This window comes from Trichoderma citrinoviride (assembly GCF_003025115.1).
Source record: "Trichoderma citrinoviride strain TUCIM 6016 unplaced genomic scaffold BBK36scaffold_13, whole genome shotgun sequence".
Classification (NCBI taxonomy): domain Eukaryota; kingdom Fungi; phylum Ascomycota; class Sordariomycetes; order Hypocreales; family Hypocreaceae; genus Trichoderma; species Trichoderma citrinoviride.
The window spans coordinates 21,576-47,202 of record NW_020194721.1 but is presented as its reverse complement, the minus strand read 5'-3'; the positions used below and the strand labels follow the sequence as shown (position 1 = coordinate 47,202).

The following is a 25,627-nucleotide window of genomic DNA, read 5'->3' as shown; positions in this document are numbered from 1 at the left end:
TCAGATTAGATTATTCCGCTCCACGCCAAGCCACGAGGCATGAAATTCCTGCCCCATTCTTCCCCAGTACCGCCCAACAGCTCTCAGTGATGTCCGGCCAGAGCCGGTAAAAAGGGCGAGTTTTTGTCGGTGGCCTCAAATCGCTACTAGCGGCGGCTGAGTTGGTGGATATCCCTGGACTGGAAGCTCGAGCCATTGTTGCAAGGCTACCTAGGGGCATACTGTGTACTAGTGTGCTTTGTGGATATACAGTACAGCATCGACTGTGTGGCGACGGGAGCCGCCTGGATGTACATATGTACTTCGTATTCGATCATCGTTCTTACGTACGGGATGTAACCCGGGGATCTCAGATGCTTTGTCAATGACTGGGTGTTTGAAGGAGCCACTTGACATGAATGCGTGATTTGCGGGCATGGACATGAGTCATAATGAAGGAAGAATGCGTGGAAAAGGCGAGTTGTAGAGAGTTTAGATTGCTTCTGTATTCTGCTGCCCTAACTTTGTGGGCGGAATATTGGATATCCATTCGTCTGCGTCTCCTTCATCTTGGGGACAGTATTGTTTCAACCCGTAACCTTGTAAAAGATCTGTCCATTGCCAATAGAGACGTCCCTTTGAAGTATTGCTCTCTCTAGTTTGCGGGACATTAGCAGGACTCTCGTTATATAGCGCATGCCTCGGACAAGCCTTGGTCCGACAAGACGTTATACAAAGGCTTTGCGACGAGTCTCAAACTTGTTTTGCCTGTCAAAAGAGCCTCTTATGAGCCGGAGACAGGAAATCCCCGGCAACTCTGTCAATTGATTCTCTTACCAGCTGCATGCGTCCACTAGGTATGAACGGAATACCTTCGATTCCAAGGGAGAGGTGGAGTCTAGGGGAGGTTTATCTCCCCGGACTACTCTCTGAGCCGCAGTCCACTCCGACTGGATTGAAGGATGAGATAATACTCTTATCATGGCTTATTGTCCTTCTGAGGGTGAAAGAAGACAGGCAAGCCAGCTACGACTGGATGTATCGGACACGAGAACCCGAGAACAAGCATCAATTATCTAGCGGATATCTGTCTACGAGCCAGGTGATTGGGAACTTGAAGAGCAATGTCAGGGAGGCTACCACAGCTGTCTCGACATACTTGAGCGGTATCACATCGAACTCTCAAGAAGGGCATGCAGGCTCCATTTCTCTCATCTTGAACACTGAATGCCAACCGAAAGATGCCGACGAGCGTGAAAGCCAGGTTCGCCCAATAAGCACATCCAACTGTTAGAATACCATGGTTGACCACAGAGTGAATAGAAGATCCCACATATCGAAGTCTACCTTGAGGACGGTCAGATGCAGATACGCCCTTTACACTTTCAGAGCAAGATTTCACAGTATTGGATTGCACAATACGTCCAGGCCCTGATTCATATTATGGAGCTGTGTATCTCAGACCCTGACGCAGCTATCGAAGACCTCCTCCGGCCCAACGTCCAAGATCTGAATCAGATCTGGAAGTGGAACCATGACCTGCCGCTCACATACGACTGCTGCATGCACGATATAATTTCTCAACGTGCCAATGAACACCCGGAGAAGACAGCCATTCAGTCCTGGGACGGTAGCTTGTCGTACCGTCAGGTTGATCGATACTCAACCTTCCTGGCCTCTTTACTAAGACAAAAGGGTGTCAAAACAGGTGAATTCTTGCCATTATGTTTCGAAAAGTCTCGGTGGACTGTGGTAGCAGTCCTCGCGGTGATGAAAGCAGGAGGGACGATGGTTATGATGGATCCAGCACTTCCTCTTGCCCGCCTGCAAAACATGGCAGAACAAGTTCATGCAAAGACGATGATTGCGTCACGCAGCCAATATGCCCTCAGCACAAACATCTTGCCAGACGGCGACCATATCATCTTGGAGGAGGATACATTTGCCCCCTTTCAAAGCTCACAAACTCTACCAGCCTTGCCGGCTGTACTACCTTCAACTCTAATGTACATCATCTTCACCTCTGGAAGCACCGGCACCCCAAAAGGCGTTCAGATATCGCACGGCAGCTATTCAAGCAGTGCTTTTCCCCGGGCCAAGGCGGTTGGCTATCATCAAGGTTCTAGAGTTCTTGATTTTGCGTCCTACGCCTTTGATGTCAGCATCGACAGCATGATTCTCACTCTGGCCAACAGTGGTTGCCTCTGCATCCCATCAGACGATGAGCGACTCAATGATATCAACACGGCGATGCGGCAAATGAAAGTCAACTATGCAGGTATCACTCCTTCCGTTGCCCGGATACTCGACCTGGAAGTTATTGCATCGCTTGAAGGCCTTGGGCTCGGAGGCGAAGCCGCCTCGGTGAGCGATGTCGCATTCTGGGGCCAGTACACCCGGATCATCATAGGATACGGCCCCTGCGAATGCACTATCGGCTGCACCGTGAACAGCAACGCAGCCAAAGATAGCGACTACATCACTATTGGGCCTGGCAATGGCGCAGCAATTTGGATTGTTGACCCTGATGATCACGAAGCCTTGTTGCCAGTGGGCGCAGTGGGTGAGTTGCTTGTTGAGGGCCCCATTGTCGGCCAAGGCTACCTGAATGATCCTGAAAAAACGGCCGTTGCGTTCATTCAAGACCCCTCGTGGCTCGTAGCGGGCCATGCTCAATACACCGGCCGCCGTGGTCGCTTATACAAGACTGGAGATCTCGGAAAATACGCTCCAGATGGCTCCGGCGAGGTCATCTTTGTGGGGAGGAAAGACACACAGGTCAAGTTGCGTGGGCAGCGAGTTGAGTTGGGGGAGATTGAGAGTCAGCTCAAGGCCAGGCTGCCTTCAGAGGCCGGTGTCATAGCTGAGGTCATCACGCCATCTGGATCTGGATCACAGCCGACTCTCATTGCATTCGTCTCAAGTCAAACTGGAAAAGCAATTGATGATCGACAGTTGGAGCTGGCTGAGCTTCCTAGAGAGCTCCGCGAAACCATGTCAAAAGCCGCCACTGACATTGCAAACGTCCTGCCCCGATACATGATCCCAACTACATACATCCCAGTCAATTATATCCCAACGTTGATATCGGGCAAAATTGATCGCAAGCGACTTAGAGAATTCGGCACCACCGTCGACCTGCGACGCCTTGAGAGACGCACCAAGAGCGCGGCCTCCAGAGCCTTCAACGACCTCGAGCAAAAGCTGCGACAAGCTTGGGCGTCTGTTCTGAAACTAGACCAAGATGATATTTCCTTGGAAGACAATTTCTTCGCATTGGGCGGTAACAGCTTGGCGGCGATGAGATTGGTGTCGTCGTGCAGGGATCAGGGGCTCGATCTCAGCGTCTCTGGCATGTTTGCCAATCCCATCCTCGAGGACATGGCGAGTGTCGTCTTTGCATGCGATCATGGTGCAACTGTAACAGTGCCCGCGTTCTCCATGATATCCCAACTTGCCAGTAGCGCTCGCAGGGAAGCGTCACTCGCGTGTGCCACCACAGAGGCAGCTGTTCAAGATATTTACCCCTCTACTCCCACTCAAGAGTCGTTGTTCACCTTTTCTCTCAAGTCAGCCAAACCTTATATAGCACAAAGGGTTGCGTGCATTCCATCCGACATAGCGCTGCATGATTGGAAGCAGGCATGGGAGTCAGTGGTCGAGGCAACTCCCATACTACGCACTCGCTTGGCCCAGCTGCAGGATCCGGGGCTGCAACAAGTTGTTCTTGAAGAGAACATAGTCTGGAATCACTCCACTGATCTCGCCCAATACCTTGAGGACGATCGGGCTCGGCGGATGGACCTGGGGCAGAGCTTAGCTCGATGGGCCATTGTACATAACGACGCGGACGGCAAGCGATATATGGTCTGGACGATCCATCACGTCCTCTATGATGGGTGGTCTGAGCCCATCATACTGGAAAAGGTCCGTGAAGTCTTACAACGTGGTAAGACAGCACCGAGTGAGCGGCCAGAGGCGCACATGCGGGACTTTGTCAAGTATGTGCGGGACACAGACCTTGCGACAATGCAGCAGTTTTGGCAACAGGAGCTTGACGGCGCCGTAGACGCCCAATTCCCAAGCTTACCCTCCAGAGACTTCCTACCAAATCCGGATACTGTCGTGGAGCGCCAAATACCCATCACGACAACCGCCGGGTTCCCGTTTACGTTGGCAACCGTGATTCGTGGCGCCTGGGCCCTGGTTGCATCTCAATACATGGCGAGCGATGACGTCGTATTTGGAGAAACGCTCACAGGTCGTGATATCTCGTTGCAGGGAGTGGAGGGGATCATTGGTCCACTGATTGCTACCGTGCCAATTCGCATACGTATCAACAGAGCGATATCTGTCAAAGACTACCTGAAGGCTGTGCAGCGTGCTATTCTCGGCCGCACTCCATATCAGCATATGGGCATGCAGCATATCAGAAGAGTCAGTCAAGATGCCCAGCACGCTTGCGAAGCGGGAACAGGGCTGGTTATCCAACCGCAGCCGGAGTACGACGGCACTGATCTCGGCTTTGATCAGGGAGATGTTGTTCGAGAAGCACTACATTTCAACCCGTATCCGCTGATGCTGGCGTGCGGTATGCATGCTCGTGGGTTTAGGGTGTGCGCAAGCTTCGACAGCAGCCTGATAGATATTGGCCATATGAAGCGGATACTTGCACAACTAGAGACAGCTTGTTCGCAGCTGATGAAAGATCTCAACGCGAGCGTCGGCAAAATCTCTTGTATCCCAGAAACCGAGCTGAGTCAAATCTGGCAGTTCAATCGAGACCCTCCAGTTTCCTTTGACGAGACATCAAAGAAACTACGAGCGGCTGCGGAAATACAGCCAGGTTCTATGTATCCTCCCTTTTTAGTCCCTTGGGTTTGCAAGCCGGGAAGCCCGTCTCTTTTAGCACCTATAGGATGTGCTGGTGAGCTTTGGGTTGAAGGCCCAATCTTCGCCTCCAGCGAAACCATTGAACCACCTGACTGGCTTTTGACCGGAAGCTCCGAAGTCATTGGCCGAGGAAGTCGACTGCAAGCGACAGGGGATATTGTCAAGCTGCAAGAAGATGGACAGCTGCTGTTCATAGGCCGAGCCGAAAACATTGCACCTGTCAATGGCCACTCAGTAGACGTTCATCGCTTCGAGGCTCATTTCGCTCATTTCCTACCGCAGTCAAGCCGTGCTGTTGCGGCTATATATCGTCCCGAAAATGAGCAGCCTGCACTGGAAAGGCTGGTTGTGTTAATTGAGCAACAGTGCTGGGACGGGCCTGGCGATGTTCTACTATCGGAAGACTACAAAATAAGTTGCACGGCTTCCGACACAGAGAACGCAGAGACATATATCTACGCATCGATTCCCAGCAGCTTGACAGAGTCGTTGAGGAGGCTCGACAAGTTCATTCGGAATTCCCTCCCATCTCATATGTTGCCTTTCGCTTACGTCGCCATCCACAGGATGCCCATGACGAAGGGACAAGTAGACCACCGGTTAGTCAACCAACTTGCCTCAAGGATTCCCGTAGCAGTGATGGCGCAGCTTCAGGAAAACCTTTCGAGGAAATGGGACCAAAGCCTAGTCCCAGCCAATCTGACACTCTCGGAAAACATCTTACGATCTGCCTGGGCGGCCGTGCTAGGTATTAGCATGGATCAAATTGATGTTGACGACAACTTCTTTCGACTTGGCGGAGACTCTGTGTCAGCTATGAAGCTCACGTCAAGTCTTCGGAGGCAAGGGCATGGTTTGAGTGTGGCGGCAATCTTCCAGAACATGCGGCTCGGTGATGCTGCCCGAGTCTTGAAGGTAAACCAACTGTCTGATCAGGAAGCAGAGCCTTACAGAGCGTTTGCAACTCTTGGCTCCATCGATGTTGATCTCTTTCTATCAGAGTTCATTCGTCCTAAGCTTTCCGATCCGCGTTGGGCTATCAAAGACGTGCTCATAGTCACAGACTCTCAAGCATTGGATATTAGGGCAACGATTCAGAAGCCACGCACGTCTATGCAATATACGATGCTCTATTTCGAACAGGCATCTGTCAACCAGTCTACACTAATACGCGCCTGCTCCGATCTCGTCGAATGTCATGACATTCTGCGCACAGTATTTGTTGAGCATAACACAACACTCTTCCAGGTGGTTCTCGACAAAGTATATGTCCCAGTGACTATACAGACGGCAGATACGTGCCTCGATGATTTCATCGCCAGCCTATGTACCGATGACGTTGAGTCTGAGTTCGAGCTCGGCTCTCTTTTCGTCAAGTTTTATTTTGTCCAAGGCAACAATGGCCAATGTTGTCTCGTCCTAGGGCTGTCGCACGCCCAATATGATGGAATTTCTCTGCCGCGGTTGCTCCAAGACCTCGAAACGCTCTATACTGGAGGGCAAGTTGGAAAATTCGAACCCTTCTCTGCCTATGTGGCCCAAACACAGAATGAGCGTAGGCAGAATAAGGCTCTGGATTACTGGGGTGACCTTCTGGACGGCTCGACCCTCTCTATCTTACCCGGCCAATCGGCCAATCTTCAAGACACGGCCGTGTTCCGATCGAAGCAAACCGAGGTCTCAAGTCCGCCTGAGGGCATTACAGCGGCTAGTGTGCTCACGGCTGCATTTGCCCTGGTAATTGCTCGCCGAACCCGCACGTTGGACGTTTCGTTTGGAGGAGTAACATCCGGCCGGGGCATCGACCTAGCCAACGTGGAGAACGTCGTCGGTCCCTGCTATCAGTTCACGCCCATTCGAATCGTTTTCCAGCCCCAGTGGTCTGCGATGGACCTCTTGCAGTCTGTCCAGAGGCAAAATGCTGAGTCCGCTGCTCACGACTTTGTTGGCTTCCAGCGAATCGCTCAAAAGTGTGCCGTATGGTCTTCAGGGGCGAGTTTCTTCGATTCCATCGTTCACCACCAAGATTTTGAAGATTTTGACCACATGCCTTTTGCCAACGGAACTTGTCGGGTTGAGATTCTCAATCCACATGGCGACGCCGCTTATCCTTTGAAGGCTGTCTCATTCTTCAGAGATGGAAAGCTCAATGTCGGGATCGTAGGAAACCAGGCAGATTTAGCCCTCGCTGACTCTTTGCTCGAGCAATTAGTTCTTGCGGTGGAAGAAGTTGTTAGACTGGCTACAGAGCAGGCCCTGCTTGAAGTATAATAGGAGAGTCTTGCTCCGGGCGTGCTCACGGACGCCCTCTGTAGTTCTGAAGCGGTTCAATACTACCTAACAATCGTGCATCACCCTAACCGTCATTCCGGAGGCCGTGCAAAGCACTGTCATACATTCCTCGGACCTGCAATTGCCCCTCTTGATCTACCACGGTCGCAAGTGCTAAGAATGTCAATTCTCCTCTCACAAGTCGCAGAGCTCGCAGTCCCATTTCCTTACAAAACATCATTCAAATTGCATCCCTGCGTAGCGCCTAACATAATTCCCAGCGCGCAATTTTTATTTGGTTGGTACTGCACTTCATGGGGCATACAGGTTTCGCAGCGTCTATCGCCATGGGGATTGAAGATACTGGAAACAAGCTTGCCGCATGTCTTTCTTACAGCTATAAGACATCGTGCCATATGAAAGTAATGGACGCTGAGGGGCAGAAGACGTACTATTCTGTGCGCCCAAGTGCTCCCAAGAGGACCGACCGTATGGGGAAGCAAGGTAGATATACGATACACACCATTTGCCGCCCCCATGGTGCCTGCTGTTATGGGTGCCTGGCAGCGCTTTATATTGGCTAGATACATCGAGATTGCAATGCCACAGACCATCTTGTGACCTCCTCGCGTTGCGGGCGGGGCAGTCGTTGGCTTTATCATATATGTAGATCGACTGAACCGCTGCCTAAGGTAGGTAGACAGAGTTGCATCTTGAACAGCCGTTTGAGCCGCCAGCTGCTCTTTTAGCTCGGTCTCGCACAATATCGATGCAGCCATTATGGATTGCCTAATACTTGATGCTACGTTGAGACGCTCTTCATGAATGGTGATGTTCACGTGCTATTTTTGCGAAATGTCGGGACAGACCGGGGATGTTGGAAGGGTGAGATAGGACTAACAATACTCACGATGCTACTTGGGATTATGTGAGTCCGCACAGGAAATTCTTTAGGTATTCAGTCGTTGGCTGGGCAGCCATTGCTACAGTGATCCAAACGGCAAAGGGGTGAAATGAGATCTCGGAGTTCTCAAAGGCTTTGTATGTACGTAAGATATATGAAAGGCATGTTGGTACACTACCTATTTAAAAACGACGAACATCGGGTAGATGGAACTTGAGTAACTAAAACAGTGGTATAGCGAAGAGCCTGGAAAATCTGTCAATCATTTTACCGATTCTCCAAGAGATGTTGGATGTTCAACAGTTGCCCATTTTGCCTTCAGCTGGAGATCTACGGCCTTGCGAAATGCACGTCACATATCCGATGGTCAACACTATCCAGTTTTGCCTTGCAGTCGCATTCTGCCATCTGTCGAAATGCACCGTGGTATCGCACGCAAGACGAAGTACTGCGCAAAGATTAACTGCAGGCTGGCAATCCATGCTTCATTTCGGCCTGACTGGTGCGACGGTGGCTTTGGTCGCCGATTACAATGTCCGTGAAGCTGCATGTGGGCACCTTTGATACGATCAAACGCGAGCCTCGCCTGGTATCGCTCACAATTATCGAATCAGAGCCATGCTTCAGAGGCCGCTGACATCGCTTTTAGGGCCTAGATCTTGCTTTTGGGCGCCAAGCTGCAACCTGAATCCTTCGCGGAATATCTCCATTTGAAAGGTATTGCACAGCATCCAGCGACGTGCTGCGAAGCCGCCCCCTCGTCAAGCCAGCCTGCATTTCTCAGACGTGTTGTATAATACATTATAAAAGGGCGAACCTCGAAAAAAACATAGTGATGCTGCAAACAGCAACTGCTTGCTTCAAGATACTGGTCCCGGCTACGAAGATCTCCCTGGACAAGCCACAGTGTTGCTACTGCACAATCTGTTTGGGAACTGGAAGATACAGCCGATAGTAAGCCTGTTGTGTCGAAGGTGTTTGCGCCGAGTACGCAGGCGGCAAATGAAGACGAAATGAACGAAGCGACAGTCGCAGTCACAGACGTGGAGATGAACCGCACGGCGAATCCACATCTGGTCAACGACATAATTACATCTTTTGCTTGGAGCAACCTCGAGGTGATTGTTCAAGATCGAAGTACAAGAGCGCCTTTGACGATACTCTCCAATGCAACAGGTAGGGTTTGTGCGGGAGAGATGCTCGCCATTCTGGGGCCTAGCGGTTCCGGCAAGACGACTCTCTTGAATGCACTCGCGCACAGGGCTGCAGCAGCAAACGCAGCAACTACTGGGAATATTTTAGTCAACGGGCATAAAGTATCTCTTCAGGAAACTCGTGATTTGTCAACCTATGTCGAGCAAGAAGATGCGTTGATCGGCAGCCTTACAGCCAGAGGAACCGTGTTGTTTGCGGCACGACTCTCGCTTTCACAGTTGGTATTCCCTAAATCGATGCTCACATCCGCTGCGGAGAGGCGCCTCCTAACACGCCGGAATTAAGTGCAAAGAGCAGAAGAGAAGTCTTCAGACGCGTTGATGACCTCCTAACCGCCTTTGGTCTACAAGCTCAGGCACATACTATTGTCGGCACACCTATCAAAAAGGGCCTGAGTGGTGGTCAAAAGAAGCGTCTCGGCGTTGCGAGCCGACTGGTGACAAACCCGAAGATCATCTTCCTGGATGAACCGACAAGCGGACTGGACTCTGCTCTCAGCCTTGAAGTGTGCACGTATCTCAAGGAGATTACACGCAAAAACGATGTATGCTTCATGCTCATTGACATTACGCAAGGAGATGCATGTTTCTAACCTCAGGCGATCTAACAAGTAGCTCATTACCATAGCGTCAATTCACCAACCGTCGTCTGCAACATTTCAACAATTTGACAAGCTTCACCTGCTATCTGGCGGAGAAACATGCTATTTTGGCCGCGTTACAGAGGCCACGGCATATTTCAGCAAGATCGGATACACGATCCCGGCTGAGACGAACTCGGCAGACTTCTTCATTGATCTCATCAACACTGACCTCGATAAGAATGGCGAGATTCGCCACCGCACGGTCCACATCTGCCAGGCTTGGAAGACATCGCTCGATAGCGGGAATCTCGATACATCCATCCAGAAGTCTATGGAGGGAACGCCTTCATATTCGAACCTCAAAACCCAGCGGACGCTCTCATTGCGCACTCCTGTGATACTTATCCATCGCTCTTGGATCAAATCTCACAGAGACGTCATGGCCTACGGTATTCGAATCGCCATGTACCTTGGATTGGCTATCCTTATGGGCACCGTCTTTTTGCGTCTCAAAACCGAGCAATCATACATACAGCCTCTGATCAATGCCATCTTCTTCGGCGGTGCCTTCATGTCGTTTATGGCGGTGGCATATGTGCCTGCATTCCTTGAAGATCTCAACACCTTCCGACAGGAGCGCGCAAATGGCCTGGTTACACCCCTTTCATTTGTCATAGCCAACTTCATCATTGGACTTCCCTTCCTCTTCGCCATTTCCCTACTGTTCTCGGTCATTACGTACTGGATGTCCAACTTTCGCCCTTCCGCATCTGCTTTCTTTACTTGGGTTCTCTGGCTCTTCTTGGATCTTGTTGCGGCTGAGTCTCTGGTGGTACTTGTATCCTCCATTTTCAGCATATTTGTTGTCGCATTGGCAACCACAGCCTTTGCAAATGGACTCTGGATGTGTGTCAACGGATTCTTGGTCCCAATGGGCATATTGAACCCCTTCTGGAAGTACGTCTTCCATTATATTGACTATCAAGCCTATGTGTTCCAAGGGATGATGGTCAATGAGTTTGGGCGTCGGAATTACTCTTGCGATGAGATTTCCGATGGACAGTATCAGTGTAATTACCCCAGCGATTTGAACTCCATAGGCAAGATTCGCGGCACCGACGTCTTGCGCCAATTCAGTCTCGGAACTGGGGAAGAAGGTACATGGATTGGCATTATGATTGGGATTATTGCTGGATATCGAGTTCTTGCTTATGTCGTGCTGGTATTGCGAGAATAAGACGATTGTTCCGAGAGTAAATCGTCTGAACGATGGTAACTTCGGCGGAGAGTCACAGTTTCATCACCGCCGTAACGTTATCAAATGATATCCTGAATCCCAATCTAATTTTCCCTTTGCTATGGTTTGCTCATACTGCAGTTTGCGCTTTAAGCAGATCCCTTCCATAATTCCTGCAGTGATGGAGGGCATATCGCCTCAAGAAACATACCGAGTGTCCGCAAGGCTTAACGGATCTTCAGTCTTCCCGCCTCGTCGCGATTCATAATCGAAAGCCTTTCAACGAACGCCTATCTTCCTGAGTGCCTAGTATCTTCTCTTGCATAGGGTACTTGCCACCACAAGGCCCTGTCTCTGTTAATAATTACCATGATTTAATTGCCGCGACTTATGTTATATCAGCCCGGTTGGAATTCTCCTCTTCCCCTTCGCGGAAGTGGGTGGCTCGGACTTTTGCTGCCATGAATACAATGAGCCAACTGGTAGCCCTGTACCATAATAGCAGTAGTAGTCAGTCCCTTTCGCAAAGAAGTGACTCTGACTTTCCATATGGGGTTAGCCACCAAATATGCATTGCCACGCAGGATCAAGCTCCAACATAGTTGAGGGGGGATCATAGCAGCAGGGATCGCTCCGTAGTCTCTATATGGCAGATGATTTATGGATGGGCTACTTCAAACACCTTGAGAGTGCATTCTCTGTTATTAGGGTAATTGTTATACTGGAGGATAGTGAACACGGGCCCATCCTAACTCTACACTTGTTCAGTCAAATGTTTAAGAGTCCAAGAGTTTCTTATGCTCGTTTTCTCGACCGCACTTCAAAGGCCGCCAATATCGACTGCTATTTAATATATGTCTTTTTAACTTGCAAAGCTTCTCTGAAGCGACACACGTGTTGAGGCCTGAACAACCCGAACTACCATCTCCTTTGCCGCTCATAGTCTAGGACAACCCTGGAGCCGCTCTAGCTATACCTATAAGCGGCGAGTTTAGCATTATTATCCCTTGTAACGACGCATTGATAACTGCCAATACTCCGTACGGTACCCCTTTCCATGCTGCCTATAGCCTGCTGACGCTTGACAATCACGCAGCAGTTGTTGATCTACTTCGAGGTAGGAGTTTATACACTGCTATGCCACGGAGTCTTACGCGTGAATTTATGCAATTAGAAGATTGAACGGAAACCCCAGGGGGTTTGGTATTTGTAGCCGTTGATAACGAAGCTAGCGTAGGAGCCTGCATGGTTTGTTTCTTCTCTGGGCAGGGCTGTGTATCCTGCTAGGCCGAGCCACACCACATGTTAGAAATAGGGGCATTAATATAAGAAGTACTAGTATAAGGGCTATAAGGGTTAACCTAGCTATTAAGCATAAGTAAAAGCTATACTCCTGTCTAGTTATAAGATATTAAGCAAGCTAATTAATATATATTTTAATAAGTTATAAGCCTAGCTTTTATTAAAAGCTGCTAAGTATTACTAAGTATTAATACCTTTAAAATTAGCTAATAATTAATTTTACTAAGCTGCTATATCTTAATTAAATACTAAAATAGCTAAGGAAATTTAATTAACTAATTAAGATTAAGTAAGGATTAATTATTAACTAAAATAGCTAAAATTACTATTATTAAATAACTTAATTACTAGCCTTACTTTTTATTAATATCTCTTCTTTAATAATTAAAATAACTAGGACTAGAAAGATAAAGATAAAAAGGCTTAAAGTAGTAAGACCTTTAAATAAATAAATAAAAATCTTAAAAATAATAAAATAATAAGTATTCTTTTATTATTAAATAATATAAATATTTATAATTATAAAGTATATATATTACTATAGCTAAATTATTAACTAGTTAAAAATATAGCTTAAAGATATATTAATCTTAAAAATAATATTACTATATATATAATAGCTAGTTTAAAAATTAAGCTTATAGCTATTAATACCTTAAGCTTATAGTTATTATTAACTTTAAAAAAATATAAAAACTATTTTATTTAAAAGTATTAGCTTAAGTTAATTATAAACTTTATAAAAGTAAAAGACTTATTAAGTATTTATAATATTAAAGATAAGATTTTAAAAAGTTAATTAAATATATAAAAAAGTAAGTAATATTAATATATTAATATACTTAAGACTATATTATTTATTTTATTAAGTAAGATAATAAGTAATAAAAAAACAGTTTAATATATATTTTAATATATAAAAAAGGAATTTTAAAAGTTAAGGCTTAAAGCCTTATAAATAGTATATAAAGAATAAGAAGATTATACTTTTATATTATTAAAGTTAGTTTAAGACTTTACTTAAAAAATTAAAATTATTTAAAAAAGATTTCTTTAAGCTAGAAGTTAATATAAGCTTTTTAATAGCTACTTAATCCTTAAGTTTATTAATAGCTTAAGTAATTAATACTTAGTTTAATATATTAACTTTTAAATAAACTATAATATAAATATATTTCTTATATTAAATAGTATTATTTAAAGTGCTAAGGCTAAAGAGGTTAAATAAAAAAGTAATATAATAATATAAGCGCTATTAGTATAAAAATAACCTATACTAATAAAAAATAAAGACTTAATAATAATAAAGATATTAAAATATATATATTATAATAAAATGCACTATATTAAAGATAGCTGCTAAGATTTATATTTAAATAAGTAAAAGAAATAAAAAGACTATAAATAATATAAGTTAAAAGATTATAAATAAAAGTAAAGATACTTTAGGTTTTAAAATCTTACTTAAATATCTTTAAATAAAGATAATTAAGCTTTATTTTTTATAATAATATTAAAAAATAAAAAATACTTTATTACTTTTTAAAAAATATAATATTATTATTATTTTATAGCTTAAAAAGCATTTAAATCTTTAATTTAAGGTATAAGTAATATACTATATATTATATTAAAGAATTTACCTTAAAATCCCTTTAATTTTATAACAGTATACTTAGTAATATAAAAAACTTTAAAATTACTATTAAAAAGGTTAAGATAGTTATTTAAAAGTATATTAATAAGAATTAATTTATTATAATTATATTTATAAAAGTTTTCCTTATGCCTGCTTTTAAATTAAATCTTATTTTTATAACTTAACTCCTTAATTAAAAAAGGGAAATGCAAGTTACTTAAAATAGCTAAATAATTTAAAAAAGTAATACTTAAATTATAATAAAATAATTTAAAAATCTATTTATTTTTTAAATTAACTTTTTACTTATATAACTGCTAGTCTTTTACTTTATATAAGTCTTTATCTTTTATATTATTAATCCTTAAATATAGCTTTAGTATAATAAAATAGGATATTTTAATAATAATAATCTTATTAAACTTAAGAATATAATAAATAGCATAAATACTACTTAAAAGTATTACCTTTATAAGCCTTATTTTTAAAAAAGAATAAAAGAAAAATTATATTAAGGCTAGCTATAATAAGGTAAATATATTAAAGATATAGTTTATATTAATATTTATAAACCTTTTTATATACTTAGCTATAAAAAGAAGAGATATTAAATAACTTTAGTTAATAGTTATAGTAAATTTAGTAATAATAAGGCTATTAAAAATAAGTAAAAAGTATAAGAATTTATATAGTACTTTATATAATTCTTAAAAAAAAAAAAGCTTTAAAATTAGCATTACTATATTATATATATAAATAGTATAAAAGAGTTTAATAATAGTAACTTTAATAAATAGGCAATATAATATAATATTATATTAAAAAGCTTTTTTATAAAGTAGTATTAATTTAATAAAGTTATAAAAAACTTTAATATTATAATATAAAATAAATTACTACTTATAATAATAAAAAGGAATATCTTAAAATAATACTAGTTAAAGATTTTAAAAACTATTAACTATTTATAAAATTATAGCCTTTATAAAGTATTAAATAAAATACTATTTAAATATATTTTTAAGTAATAGCTAAATATATTAAATATTAAGACTATAAGTATTATAGCTTAGCATTTTATTTCTTAAGCCTAATATAAGAAGCTTAATAATAAAGGTATTAAATATATTTTATTTAACTTTATAAAAAATACTATATATTACCTGCTTATATTAAAGGGGAGGGTAATAAATTCTTTAAATATATACTTTAAGTTAAATGCTTTATAACTAACTATAATTATATACTTTATTATAACTTAAATAAATATAAATCTCTTTACTTTTTTATTATTAATATAAAAAGAAAAATAATATTAAAAATTAAGCTTAGTTTAGTTTATTATTAAAATAGCTATAATATAGTTAGCTATTATAACTACTATTATATTTATAAACTTAAAATAAGTAAAGCTATTAAAAGAAGTTTTAAAATACTTTAAACTTTAATATTTAATATATAATTAAGTTTCTTTATATAATATACTAGCCTTTATAGCCTTAGCTAAATCTTATATTAATAATATTAAGCTAATAACTTATAAGGAAGTGTAATATAGCTTTTTTTTTAATAAGTAATATAAAGGGATATTAAAAGAAATATAAGCTTTAAAAAAAAATAAGACTTAAGATTTAGTTAATCTAGACCTTAGTATAAATATATTATAAAAAAGATAGGTTTATAAGCTAAAAAGAGGTTTTAATAATTAAGTTATTAAGTATAAAGCTTATTAAGTAGTTTAAAAATATAAGTAAATTATTAAAATTAATTATATAAAGACTTTTATATTAGTAATTAAACTTATAACTTATAAAGCACTATTTACTATTATAATAGCCTTAGATTTAAAAATAAAGTAAATAAATATTAAAATTATATTTTTTTATAATAAAATTAAGGAAAATATTTATATTAATTAACTTACTAGCTTTAAAAATAATATAAGTAAAGTTTATAAGCTATAAAAAGCATTATATAATCTTAAGCAGGCTTTATAAGTATAGTATAAGACTTTTATTAACTTTCTCTTAACTTTTAGCTTTTATATAGTTTTAGCTAATAGCAGGCTATATATAAAAAACAGTATTTTTATTATAATTTATATAAATAACTTACTTATTATTAATAAAAATAAGTTAAAGATAAGTAAACTTAAAAAAGCTCTTTATTAATAATTCTTTATAATAAATCTTAGCTTATATTATTATTACTTAGGGATTTAAATATAATATAATAAAATAAAAAGGATAATAGTCTTAAATTAATAAGGCTATATTTAAAAAATCCTTTACTAATATTATATAATAAACTATACTTTAATATTAATCTTAATAATAAAAAAATAGTTAGAAAAAGCTAGAAATAACTATATATACTAGCTTAATAAAAGAAAAGAGTATTAATTTATAATAGAATTATTAATATACTTAATATTAAGTATAAGACCTAACTTAGCTTATACTATATTTATTATTAATTACTATTTTAATAACTTTAATAATATATATAAGTAAGCTATTAAGTATATACTTAAGTATATTTAAAAAATAAAAGACCTTTACTTTATATTTTATAATAATTTATAACTATTTTATAACTATAATAACTTAAACTAGGCTAGTAACTTTAATACTTAAAGATTTACTTTAAGTTATATCTTTAATATTAAAAATAGTAAAATTAGCTAGTTTTTTAAGTAGTAAGTAATAACTGCTTTATTAAGCTATAAGGCTAAATATATAGCTTAAATAAATACTATTAAAAAGGTAATTTAGCTATAAAGACTTTTTATAAAATTATAAACTAACTTTTAAAAAGAATATATTATAAACTTATTATTAACTTTAGTAAAATCCTTATTTTTAAATACTATAATTATTTACTATAATAACTAAAGAGTAATTATATTAATAAAAAACTTAATAAACTATAAAGGATTAAAGTATATTAAGACTTAATAGCATTTTATTTATAAAAAGGTTAAAAGTAAAGAGATTAAGCTAGAATATATCTTTATAAATAAAATAATTATAAATAAGTTAACTAAGCCTTTAAAAAAAAACTACTTTTTAAAATTTTATAAAGCCTTAGGCTTAAAGAGGATTATTAAGGTAAAAAATGCTAATAAAAAGACCTTAAAGCTATAGCTATATATTAATAGTAAGATAAAGCTTTTTAAAGGGAAGTTAATAATATTAAATTAGTAAAAGTATATTCTAGGCCTTATATATAAACTACTTTATTATTAAGGATAGTAAAAGTAATAAGAGCTATAGTAGTAATAAAAGCTATACTTAATTTTCTTATATTACTAAGTAAGAGTATTAAAAATAAAGGCATTAATATAAAAAGTACTAGTATAAAGGCTATAAGGGTTAACCTAGCTATTAAGCATAAGTAAAAGCTATACTCCTGTTTAGTTATAAGATATTAAGCAAGCTAATTAATATATATTTTAATACTATAAACATCAGGGTTATTAGCAGAATATTAAGGCTTAGTACTTTCTAGACTTAGCGCTGAATCCTCTTAACAGGTGGTTACGAATTCCACTGCGTCACGATAGGTATCGAGGATTCAATGTTAAACGTTAACTCTTATTTCTATTGTAGGATTGATAATATGCCTATATAAGTCATTCGCATCAGCAACTTATTAAGGCCTATATCTCACCTAAGGTTCTTCAGCAACTAGACAGAGTATCGTCTTGCTTTCCTATCTCGACTCTTTTAGCTATGAGGTATTTGCATAACCTTCTAGCAGCTACAGCTGCGTCTCCTTTTCTCCTTTCTGTTATGGCACATACCTGTCCTCCCCTCGGTCAAGTTCTTCCGCCGCCAACAGCTCCTAGTGATTATCAAGGTCTCAGGAACGCAACGCAAAAGTTGGCTTCGACTCTTGACTCTCAATTCAGCTCCAATTTGAATTCCAGCGGCATCGCCATCCTGGTCAAGTCAATACATGAAGATGTGCCACTCTTTAGTCATTTTTACACGCCGACCATTCTATCTGGGATAGGTACAAAGAACATCGATGAGAAGACAATTTTCAGAGTCGGCAGTTTATCAAAGCTATTCCCTGCATTGGCAGCTCTACAGACTGATGGTATTCGCATGGACGATTCCGTTCTCAAGTATATCCCAGAGCTGCAAAACGCCCAGCAAACTAGCTTTGTGGAGTCAATCGCTTGGGATGATGTTACTATCGACTCGTTGATGACGCACCTGTCTGGTCTTGCGACTGATAGTAGGCTCATCCCTTCTTCTTTGTCCGATTTCCACATCTGAGTTACATGGCTGATCATTTTACATAGCGGCAATGGACTTGGGCATCTTCCCCATCGGACTATGGCAGCAAATCGGTTTACCAGCCATACCAAGAGGTAGTGGACCCAATTGCTCTGGGCTACCCGGCACTGCTCCTTGCACCAAAGACGACCTCATCGACGATTTGAAAGAGAGAGAACCTATATATCGGCCCTACACAACGCCTTCCTATTCCAATGTCGGTTTCGCCATTCTTGGAATGGTCATTGATGCTGCTATCAACGGCTCATACATAGACGCTATCCAAACTGGAATCTTTGATGCCGTTGGCATGAACAGCTCCTCGTTCAATGGGTTTGTCCAGTCTTTTCCAGAAATTGGCTTCGTCCCCGTCGGAGAGACGACTTGGAATGCTACCTTGGGTGTCTTCGAGAGGTAAGCGCAGCTGCTTCCTGCGACTTCCATGACATATTCTCAGAAAGAAATTATCACTAATTCGTCACTAGTGCTGGTGGCATGTTCTCAAGCACCTCAGATCTCATTGCCTTCGCCGACGGGATTCTCACTAACCGCTTCCTTAGCCCGCGTCTCACGCGTGAATGGATGAAGCCGCGAAGTCATACCTCGTCTTGGGGCTACTCAGTCGGCGCCCCTTGGGAGATCGTTCGCAGTGACCAACTTACGGCCGACGGCCGTATCGTCGACTTGTATACCAAAAGTGGCGATCTGGGCCTCTATCATGGCCTCCTAGGATTGATCCCCGATTTTGATTTGTCTCTTGCTGTTCTTACTGCCGGTGCTGAAGTAAGTGCAGAGACGACTGCCGAGATCTTCAGCACCGTCGTCGAAGGGTTGGTTCCTATGGTTGACGAGGCAGGACGAGCCGAGGCAGCAGCCACACCCTTGGTGGGTACATACTCTGATCTCGCGACAAACTCGAGCATTGTATTGAGCATCAATGCGGAAAATACGCTCATCATCGACAAATTCGTCGTCCGAGGTTTCGATGTGCTTCACCACCCCGACTTGTACAGTCTCGATGCTCTTTCGCTTGGTGAGGGATCTCTCCCTGAAAGCCTCTATGTGGATGCTCGGTTATATCCAACCAATCTTATTGGCCAAAGAAATAATGGCTTAAGGAAAAGATCATGGCGAGCAGTTTATGATACGAGGACTGCGAAAGAACAGTCCGCTCAAGACGCAAGGCTCGTAGCAAAACACGGTAGCTGTCAGTCCTGGTTTCAGTTGGATCGAGCCGCCTATGACTTCCACAGCATAGGCGACTTCATCTTCAGTTATGGGAAAGATAACGGCGTGACAGCTATCACAAATGCCGCCTTCAACATAACGCTTTCCAAAGGCTGTTAGTTGCCTAGTAGCGTGCGCAAGCCCCTTTCGAGCAGCATGCTTCCATTCACTCAAATCATCGCGACTCACAATCGGATAGAACTACCGATTCATTTCTTTTTACTTTCTCAAACAGTACAGACTTCATTTGCTACTAGCCATATTGATTATTTCCAAGGAAAATAAAATTGCTTGACTTTGTCACGCCCCTCCTGTTGCGAGTGCAATCTACCTAAGATGTGGTGATAATCAGTGGCAGTCACGAGGAGTAATGCATACCTAGATTCTATATGATCATAAGCCAAGCGAACCATGTCACAATTGCGTGAAAATCATGCGCGACGTGGCTTCAACAGGCTCCTACACTCTCAGAGACTTTATCATAAAATTGCTTAACTGTATGTTGCAAAAAGCAAAGAGGGCAGCTGACTAGGTGTCCAATACTTGCTCAGCCGCGTAATAATCCATACAACAAGGTACTGTAGAACCCACAGGTACCTATGGTGCAGAATGGAACTGCATGTCTCCTTGATGAGCCATTCCAATGAAGGTATAACCCAAACATTCTTTCTACGTAGCTATGGCCTACGATATACTGCCTCATGCAGGTGTGCCAGCCACAGTGCAGCGAATTGTTCTCGCTCTTCGCTCGCTTTTCTTCACTACGTGAACTCGGGCGGCGATTGAAAGACTCCAAATCTGCACTAAGCTCCCTCCATTAACGGCGGAACGCTTAATAAGAAGAATTCAGTTTGGGAAAGGCACAATTACTATTTATAATGTAGATCCTTTATCAGGTACATCAGTATCACCCTCACAGTGTTGTTGCTCCGAGGGGTGGCAGTCGGATATAGATTAGTCGAGCAACGCCGCTTGTCCGCTTGCCCAAAAAAGTAAATGAGGGAAGATACCGTTCATCGGCTTCATAGCAACAAACAGAAGGCCGATGAATGCACATAGGTATATAGACATCAGGGATTATGTGCTGTATAAGTATTCTGCTGTGACTTGCAAAAGCTGTTCCGAGAACCATATGGGCATTGCGGCCAGAGATTATCAAGATGGATTATGTTTCCAAGAGCCCATTGGAATAATCTTCCTCCTCTCTTGTACGTCTTAGACTCAATATGCTCATTCGGTTGGTATTTATCTTTGTCGAAGACTCTGTTGCGATAACTGCACAAGACGTCTCCCACTTTCCTCCCATCATGACCAACGGCTTTAAAACGCTGCCATCGTCGGTGCAGCTGGAAAAGTCAGTTATACTACATCGGTAGTACTGCACAAGGCCGGTCAAAGCAATTTTGCGAAGCGTGTCGAAAGCGCCTCGTCTCAGGGAGATTGGCTGTGAGGTTGCTGTGGCTGATGTACTCGATTATAAAGCGCTTGCTCAGACAATTGGAGATGCAGCTGCCGTCCAAGTCATCCTCCCTCCGTCCCCTTAAGCTGATGACCCTGCAGAAGAGATGCGCCAAGGAATTGAGAGCATCGCAAGGGCCCTCGAGCAGACGCGGCCGACGTGTATACTACTGTAGCCGTATCTGGTTATGGCGCTCACATCCCTCATGATAGATATTAGCATGCTCCACCTTGTGCCGTATATTCGAGGAGCGGCTCAGCAAACTCCAAGCTCACAAGGTGCTTCTACGATCGGCTGAGCACATACAAGGATGGAGTCGTGCTATTTCTAAAGCTCTAAAGTTGGGCAGACTTGCAAGCTTTCAAGATCCTCTGGACATGCCTTTTTCGACGGTTTTCGCCCCTGGTGTTGGCGTGGTCGCCGCTGACATCTTCCTGCGACCAGCCAGCGGGGTGGATGTGAAAAATGTCCACGTTGAGAGGGAGCGTCGATACAGCGCCAGCGATGGGGCGAAGGCCCTGGGGGAAATATTGCGCCTAATAATCACGGCGCAGGCGGTGCTGCGCTCACAATGGAAGACAGCTTTCGAGAGCCTTATGAGCGCAAGCCTCGCTGAACTTCTCATCAAGGCTGATGACGCCCAAAACAAAGGCGGCTTGGTTGACGTCGAGCCAAATGCAAATGAAGTTCGCTATGGGACGACGGAATTACCTCAGGCACTGCGTCCGCTGATTCAGCCTCAGTAACATGAGAGGCCAGGACGTACTTTGCACGTAGACAGCGGAGCTGGCGAAGGCTTCTCGGTTCTGGCTCGTGGAAATAGGTATCATAATTCTGGTACTCGGCGTGAAGCGTTCGCATAAAGCGTTTATCAACCATCAATGCCAATCAGCTGCAGTTTCATCATTATCTTCGAACACGGGCGCAGAATAAATTAGCGATATAATAAATCACATCTTGAAGTATTTACCTCCCAGCTGCGATTCCTTTAGGCTTGGTGTAACTGTTTTAGAGTATAAAGACGATGAATCACCTAGGTCTGGTAGGGTGTTGCTGATACTTTTGACAGGGCTCTGGGATTGCAATGTTCCACGTATTATACAGATCATCATATGTAAGTCGGTCACCTATATAGGCGGATTCACATCGTCACGAAAGATATCAAATTCGACCCTCTGTCACGTGCAATCCACCGTTGAGCTATAACATTCCATCCTCTTCAATGTCAAATAACCGGACTCTCGAGCGGCTTTGGAGCGGACACCAGGCGGGACAAGAGCGGATTGTGGGGTGGCATTATACCTACTCGTCCAAGCCGGCGTAGGTAATAAAGGAGGTTTCGTATTACGTTACTCAAGGACGGATTAAATCAAATTGAAACCTCACCGCACACCACGTTGATATGGAAAAAAAAAAAAAGGGGGGAAAAAAAAAAACACTCGTTCAGGAGACATATATGCGTAAGCCAGATGATAGGGGTGAATTTGAACTTGTTATAATTGTTATGGCTCAGAAGGATACAATGTGTCAATATACATGGAGCATCACTACCATGGTTGGATAATGCCGTCTCTGGCGATAACAGTCCCAACATCGCCATCTCGTTCGCCTTCAATGACGCATTTAATAAATTCTCCACCCAAAGAAGGAGACTGGGCTCCACGCTGCTTCAATAGCTCCGGATCTCCCACCATGCTCGTCGCCAAGAGTCCAGGGGCAATTCCGCAAGTCCTGACTCCGTCTTGCTTGAGAGTAAAGTGCCAGATAAGCATAAGCATATTGAGGGCGGCTTTGCTGCACCTATAAGCTTGCGCGGTTGCCAAATTCTTCTTCGGCCAACCAAGATCGACATCGTCCACCGGAAACAGGCTCTTCCTAAATCCTCCCATGGTCGACAGGCCTGACGTGAGAAATAATATGCGAGGTGATGATGATTTCAAAAGCAGAGGTGCAAAGACATAAGTCATCATATGAGTCCCAGAAACGTTGACGTTGTATGTGGTGTTGAACACAGAGCCGGCATTAGTAGCATCCGTTGGGATAACAACGTCGAAAGCAACCCCTACAATTTCGAGTTGTAGATTATGTGCCAAGTAGCAGTAACAGACTTTAGAGGCTTGGGTCCCTTACCAGCATTATTCACGAGGACGTCCACTCTGCCCCATGTAACGGTAATTATGTTTGCTAGGCGCTGAATAGACTCGTCGTCGGTAATATCAACTTGTACGCCCTCTACGGAGCTTTGCGTAGATGGGGAAGTTTCGAGTAGCTTCGCAATGGCATCAGCTGCCTTGGCAGTAGACCGGCTTCCTAGAAGTATGTGATATTGTTTATCAGATTGAAGCAATGCCTTAGCAGTCTCCCACCCGATCCCCGTGTTAGCGCCAGTGATAAGGATAATATCTTTCGACATCTCGAAGGGCGAGCAACCAGTATGGGAAAAATCTGGTGCTCAATGATAACCATAGTTGCTCGTAGGAAACTTTGATGTCTTATATTGCTTTAGAAAACAGTCCTTTCTCTGCAGAAGCTGGGCTTCCATAATCTTTGCTCCACGCTGGATAAAGAAGACATACGATGGTACAGTTTGCAGATCTCGGAATACCAGGATGTTTGGGCAGCTGTTGCGGAGAAGGAATAAGGAGGCTCTGATACCTCCGCGGCGAAGACTATGAACAATGGAACCGTTGTGCTCGGATATGGTATTGCCGAGGAGTACGATTGTGTCCTCGGCTTAGAATGGGTACATCAAAAAGGGACATACGGAGTTAATGACCTTCGTAAGTCCATGAACATGAGTAGATTCCGAAATATACTCATGAAAGGTGTTATAGCGCCATGGTAATCCCGTGAAAGTAACTTGCTGCGCTAGGTGTATTCACGGATTCACGCGTAGCAGCTGTTCAAGAAAGAAGCGCGCCGCTCCCTTTGAGTTGTAGATATAAGTACGGCCCTTTTCCACAATTGCCTCGACATTCAAAGCCATATTTACACGTTAAAGCCTTGTTCACCTGGGAGGTAGATAATCTTTACCGGCAATCTACGACAAACTGTGAACTGGAACCGACACAAGCCAATGCTTTGAACCCTAACTCCATTGAAGCTTCTTTTGTCATGGCCTTACAAAGCGAATATCAGAGCCTCAATCCGGCGACTGGGGAGCATATCGAGACCTTCCCGGAGCTGACAGACGAAGAATTGCGCTCTGCTCTCTCAGTTGCACACGACTGCTTCACCAACCACTGGCGCTCAACCCCAATGTCCGAGCGAGCCAAATTGATCAGGGATGTCGCTAAGCTCTTGCAAGATCGCAGCGAGGAGCTTGCGCAGCTCATCACTCTAGAAGTCGGAAAGCTCATTGCTGAGTCTCGTTTCGAAGTCCAATTTTGCATTGCCACCTTCGAATACTTTGCAGTCAACGCAGAAAAACTCTTGCAGCCCATCACTGTTGCCTCTGATCCGGGTTCTGAGATCTGGACAGAGCCGCTGGGCGTCATCCTCGCCATTGAACCCTGGAACTTTCCTCTTCTTCAGCTGTCTCGGGTTGCGGCGCCACACATAATGGCCGGGAACGTCTTGATGGCAAAGCCTGCACCCACAGTGCCGCAGACCTCTCTGGCCTTTGCAAAACTATTCAGCGATGCTGGCGTCCCTAAGGGGGTATATACAAACATATTTGCCACTGTTCCTCAGATTCATTATCTGGTTGAAGACTTTCGCGTCCGAGGCGTCACTTTGACTGGAAGCGAGCGGGCTGGCGCTGCAGTTGCCGAGAATGCCGGTCGCCATCTGAAAAAGACCGTTCTAGAGTTGGGAGGCTCGGATCCCCTGATCGTTCTCCCAGATTCTTCAATCGAAGACGCAGTCAGCGTGGCCGTGGCTGGCCGTATGTTCAATACCGGCCAAGGATGCGCTGCATCAAAGCGCGTCATTGTCGTCGGCAGAGACCGTGAGAGAGAGGTCATTGAGGGTATGAGGAAGGCCATGGCAGAGCTAAAGCCAGGCGATCCTTTGGATCCAAAGACTACTCTGGGTGCAATTTTTTCTAAACGCGGCCTGGATGGGTTGTTGGCCCAGATCGAACGTGCCAAGGCAGCTGGTGCTACCATTGTTCTTGGGGGGAAACGTTTTGAGTGCTCCGGGTTTTACCTTGAGCCAACGATCATGACGAACATTAGCCCTGGGAATCCCATTGCTCAGGAGGAGACCTTTGGGCCGATTGCTGCTATATACGGCGTCGACACAGAGGAGGAAGCCATTCAGCTAGCAAACAATACTGCATTTGGACTCGGCGCGAGCATTATCGGAACAAGCGTCTCTCATGCAAAGAAGATAGCTGCACAGCTTGAAGCTGGCATGGTGTTCATTAACGGGCCTGCTTACTCAAGTCCCGATCTCCCATTTGGAGGCATCAAGAATTCTGGGTTTGGAAGAGAACTCTCCGAGATCGGCTTCAGCGAGTTTACAAATAAGAAGCTTGTCAGGGTAGCGTCCTCGACTTGAACATAACGGCCAATTGGTATACATTTAGTTATCAATAACTAATGATGTATTCGTCGACGTGATACTATTATCAGCTGGGCATGTTACTTGCATTGAATAGGAGCGTTATGAACCATGAGTTCTTGTGAC

At 42.8% G+C, this 25,627-nt stretch overlaps 6 protein-coding genes across 6 annotated transcripts; 5 read left to right on the top strand and 1 right to left on the bottom strand.

The window, feature by feature from the left end:
- Window positions 1-1,341: 1,341 nt before the first annotated feature.
- BBK36DRAFT_1126584 (non-ribosomal peptide synthetase) lies at window positions 1,342-7,143 on the top strand (the record flags this gene model as incomplete). Its single annotated transcript, XM_024891394.1, has 1 exon — window positions 1,342-7,143. The coding sequence occupies one exon, from the start codon at window positions 1,342-1,344 to the stop codon at window positions 7,141-7,143; it is 5,802 nt and encodes a 1,933-aa protein (XP_024746579.1).
- Window positions 7,144-9,060: 1,917 nt separating this feature from the next.
- BBK36DRAFT_1126587 (P-loop containing nucleoside triphosphate hydrolase protein) lies at window positions 9,061-11,082 on the top strand (the record flags this gene model as incomplete). Its single annotated transcript, XM_024891396.1, has 3 exons — window positions 9,061-9,479; window positions 9,548-9,806; window positions 9,877-11,082. The coding sequence occupies 3 exons, from the start codon at window positions 9,061-9,063 to the stop codon at window positions 11,080-11,082; spliced, it is 1,884 nt and encodes a 627-aa protein (XP_024746578.1).
- A 6,675-nt stretch (window positions 11,083-17,757) lies between these two features.
- BBK36DRAFT_1126494 (beta-lactamase/transpeptidase-like protein) lies at window positions 17,758-19,656 on the top strand (the record flags this gene model as incomplete). The annotated part of the gene is made up of 3 exons (XM_024891385.1): window positions 17,758-18,268; window positions 18,336-18,723; window positions 18,795-19,656. 3 exons carry the CDS (start codon window positions 17,758-17,760, stop codon window positions 19,654-19,656), a joined length of 1,761 nt encoding a protein of 586 aa, XP_024746577.1.
- Window positions 19,657-20,843: 1,187 nt separating this feature from the next.
- BBK36DRAFT_1171500 (hypothetical protein) lies at window positions 20,844-21,741 on the top strand (the record flags this gene model as incomplete). The annotated part of the gene is made up of 4 exons (XM_024895576.1): window positions 20,844-20,890; window positions 20,924-21,056; window positions 21,102-21,156; window positions 21,215-21,741. The coding sequence occupies 4 exons, from the start codon at window positions 20,844-20,846 to the stop codon at window positions 21,739-21,741; spliced, it is 762 nt and encodes a 253-aa protein (XP_024746576.1).
- Window positions 21,742-22,542: 801 nt separating this feature from the next.
- Window positions 22,543-23,408, bottom strand: BBK36DRAFT_1126721 (NAD(P)-binding protein; the record flags this gene model as incomplete). Its single annotated transcript, XM_024891404.1, has 2 exons — window positions 22,543-23,057; window positions 23,126-23,408. The coding sequence occupies 2 exons, from the start codon at window positions 23,406-23,408 to the stop codon at window positions 22,543-22,545; spliced, it is 798 nt and encodes a 265-aa protein (XP_024746575.1).
- Window positions 23,409-24,109: 701 nt separating this feature from the next.
- Window positions 24,110-25,498, top strand: BBK36DRAFT_1126665 (aldehyde dehydrogenase; the record flags this gene model as incomplete). Its single annotated transcript, XM_024891400.1, has 2 exons — window positions 24,110-24,283; window positions 24,314-25,498. The coding sequence occupies 2 exons, from the start codon at window positions 24,110-24,112 to the stop codon at window positions 25,496-25,498; spliced, it is 1,359 nt and encodes a 452-aa protein (XP_024746574.1).
- Between the last annotated feature and the right edge of the window lie 129 nt (window positions 25,499-25,627).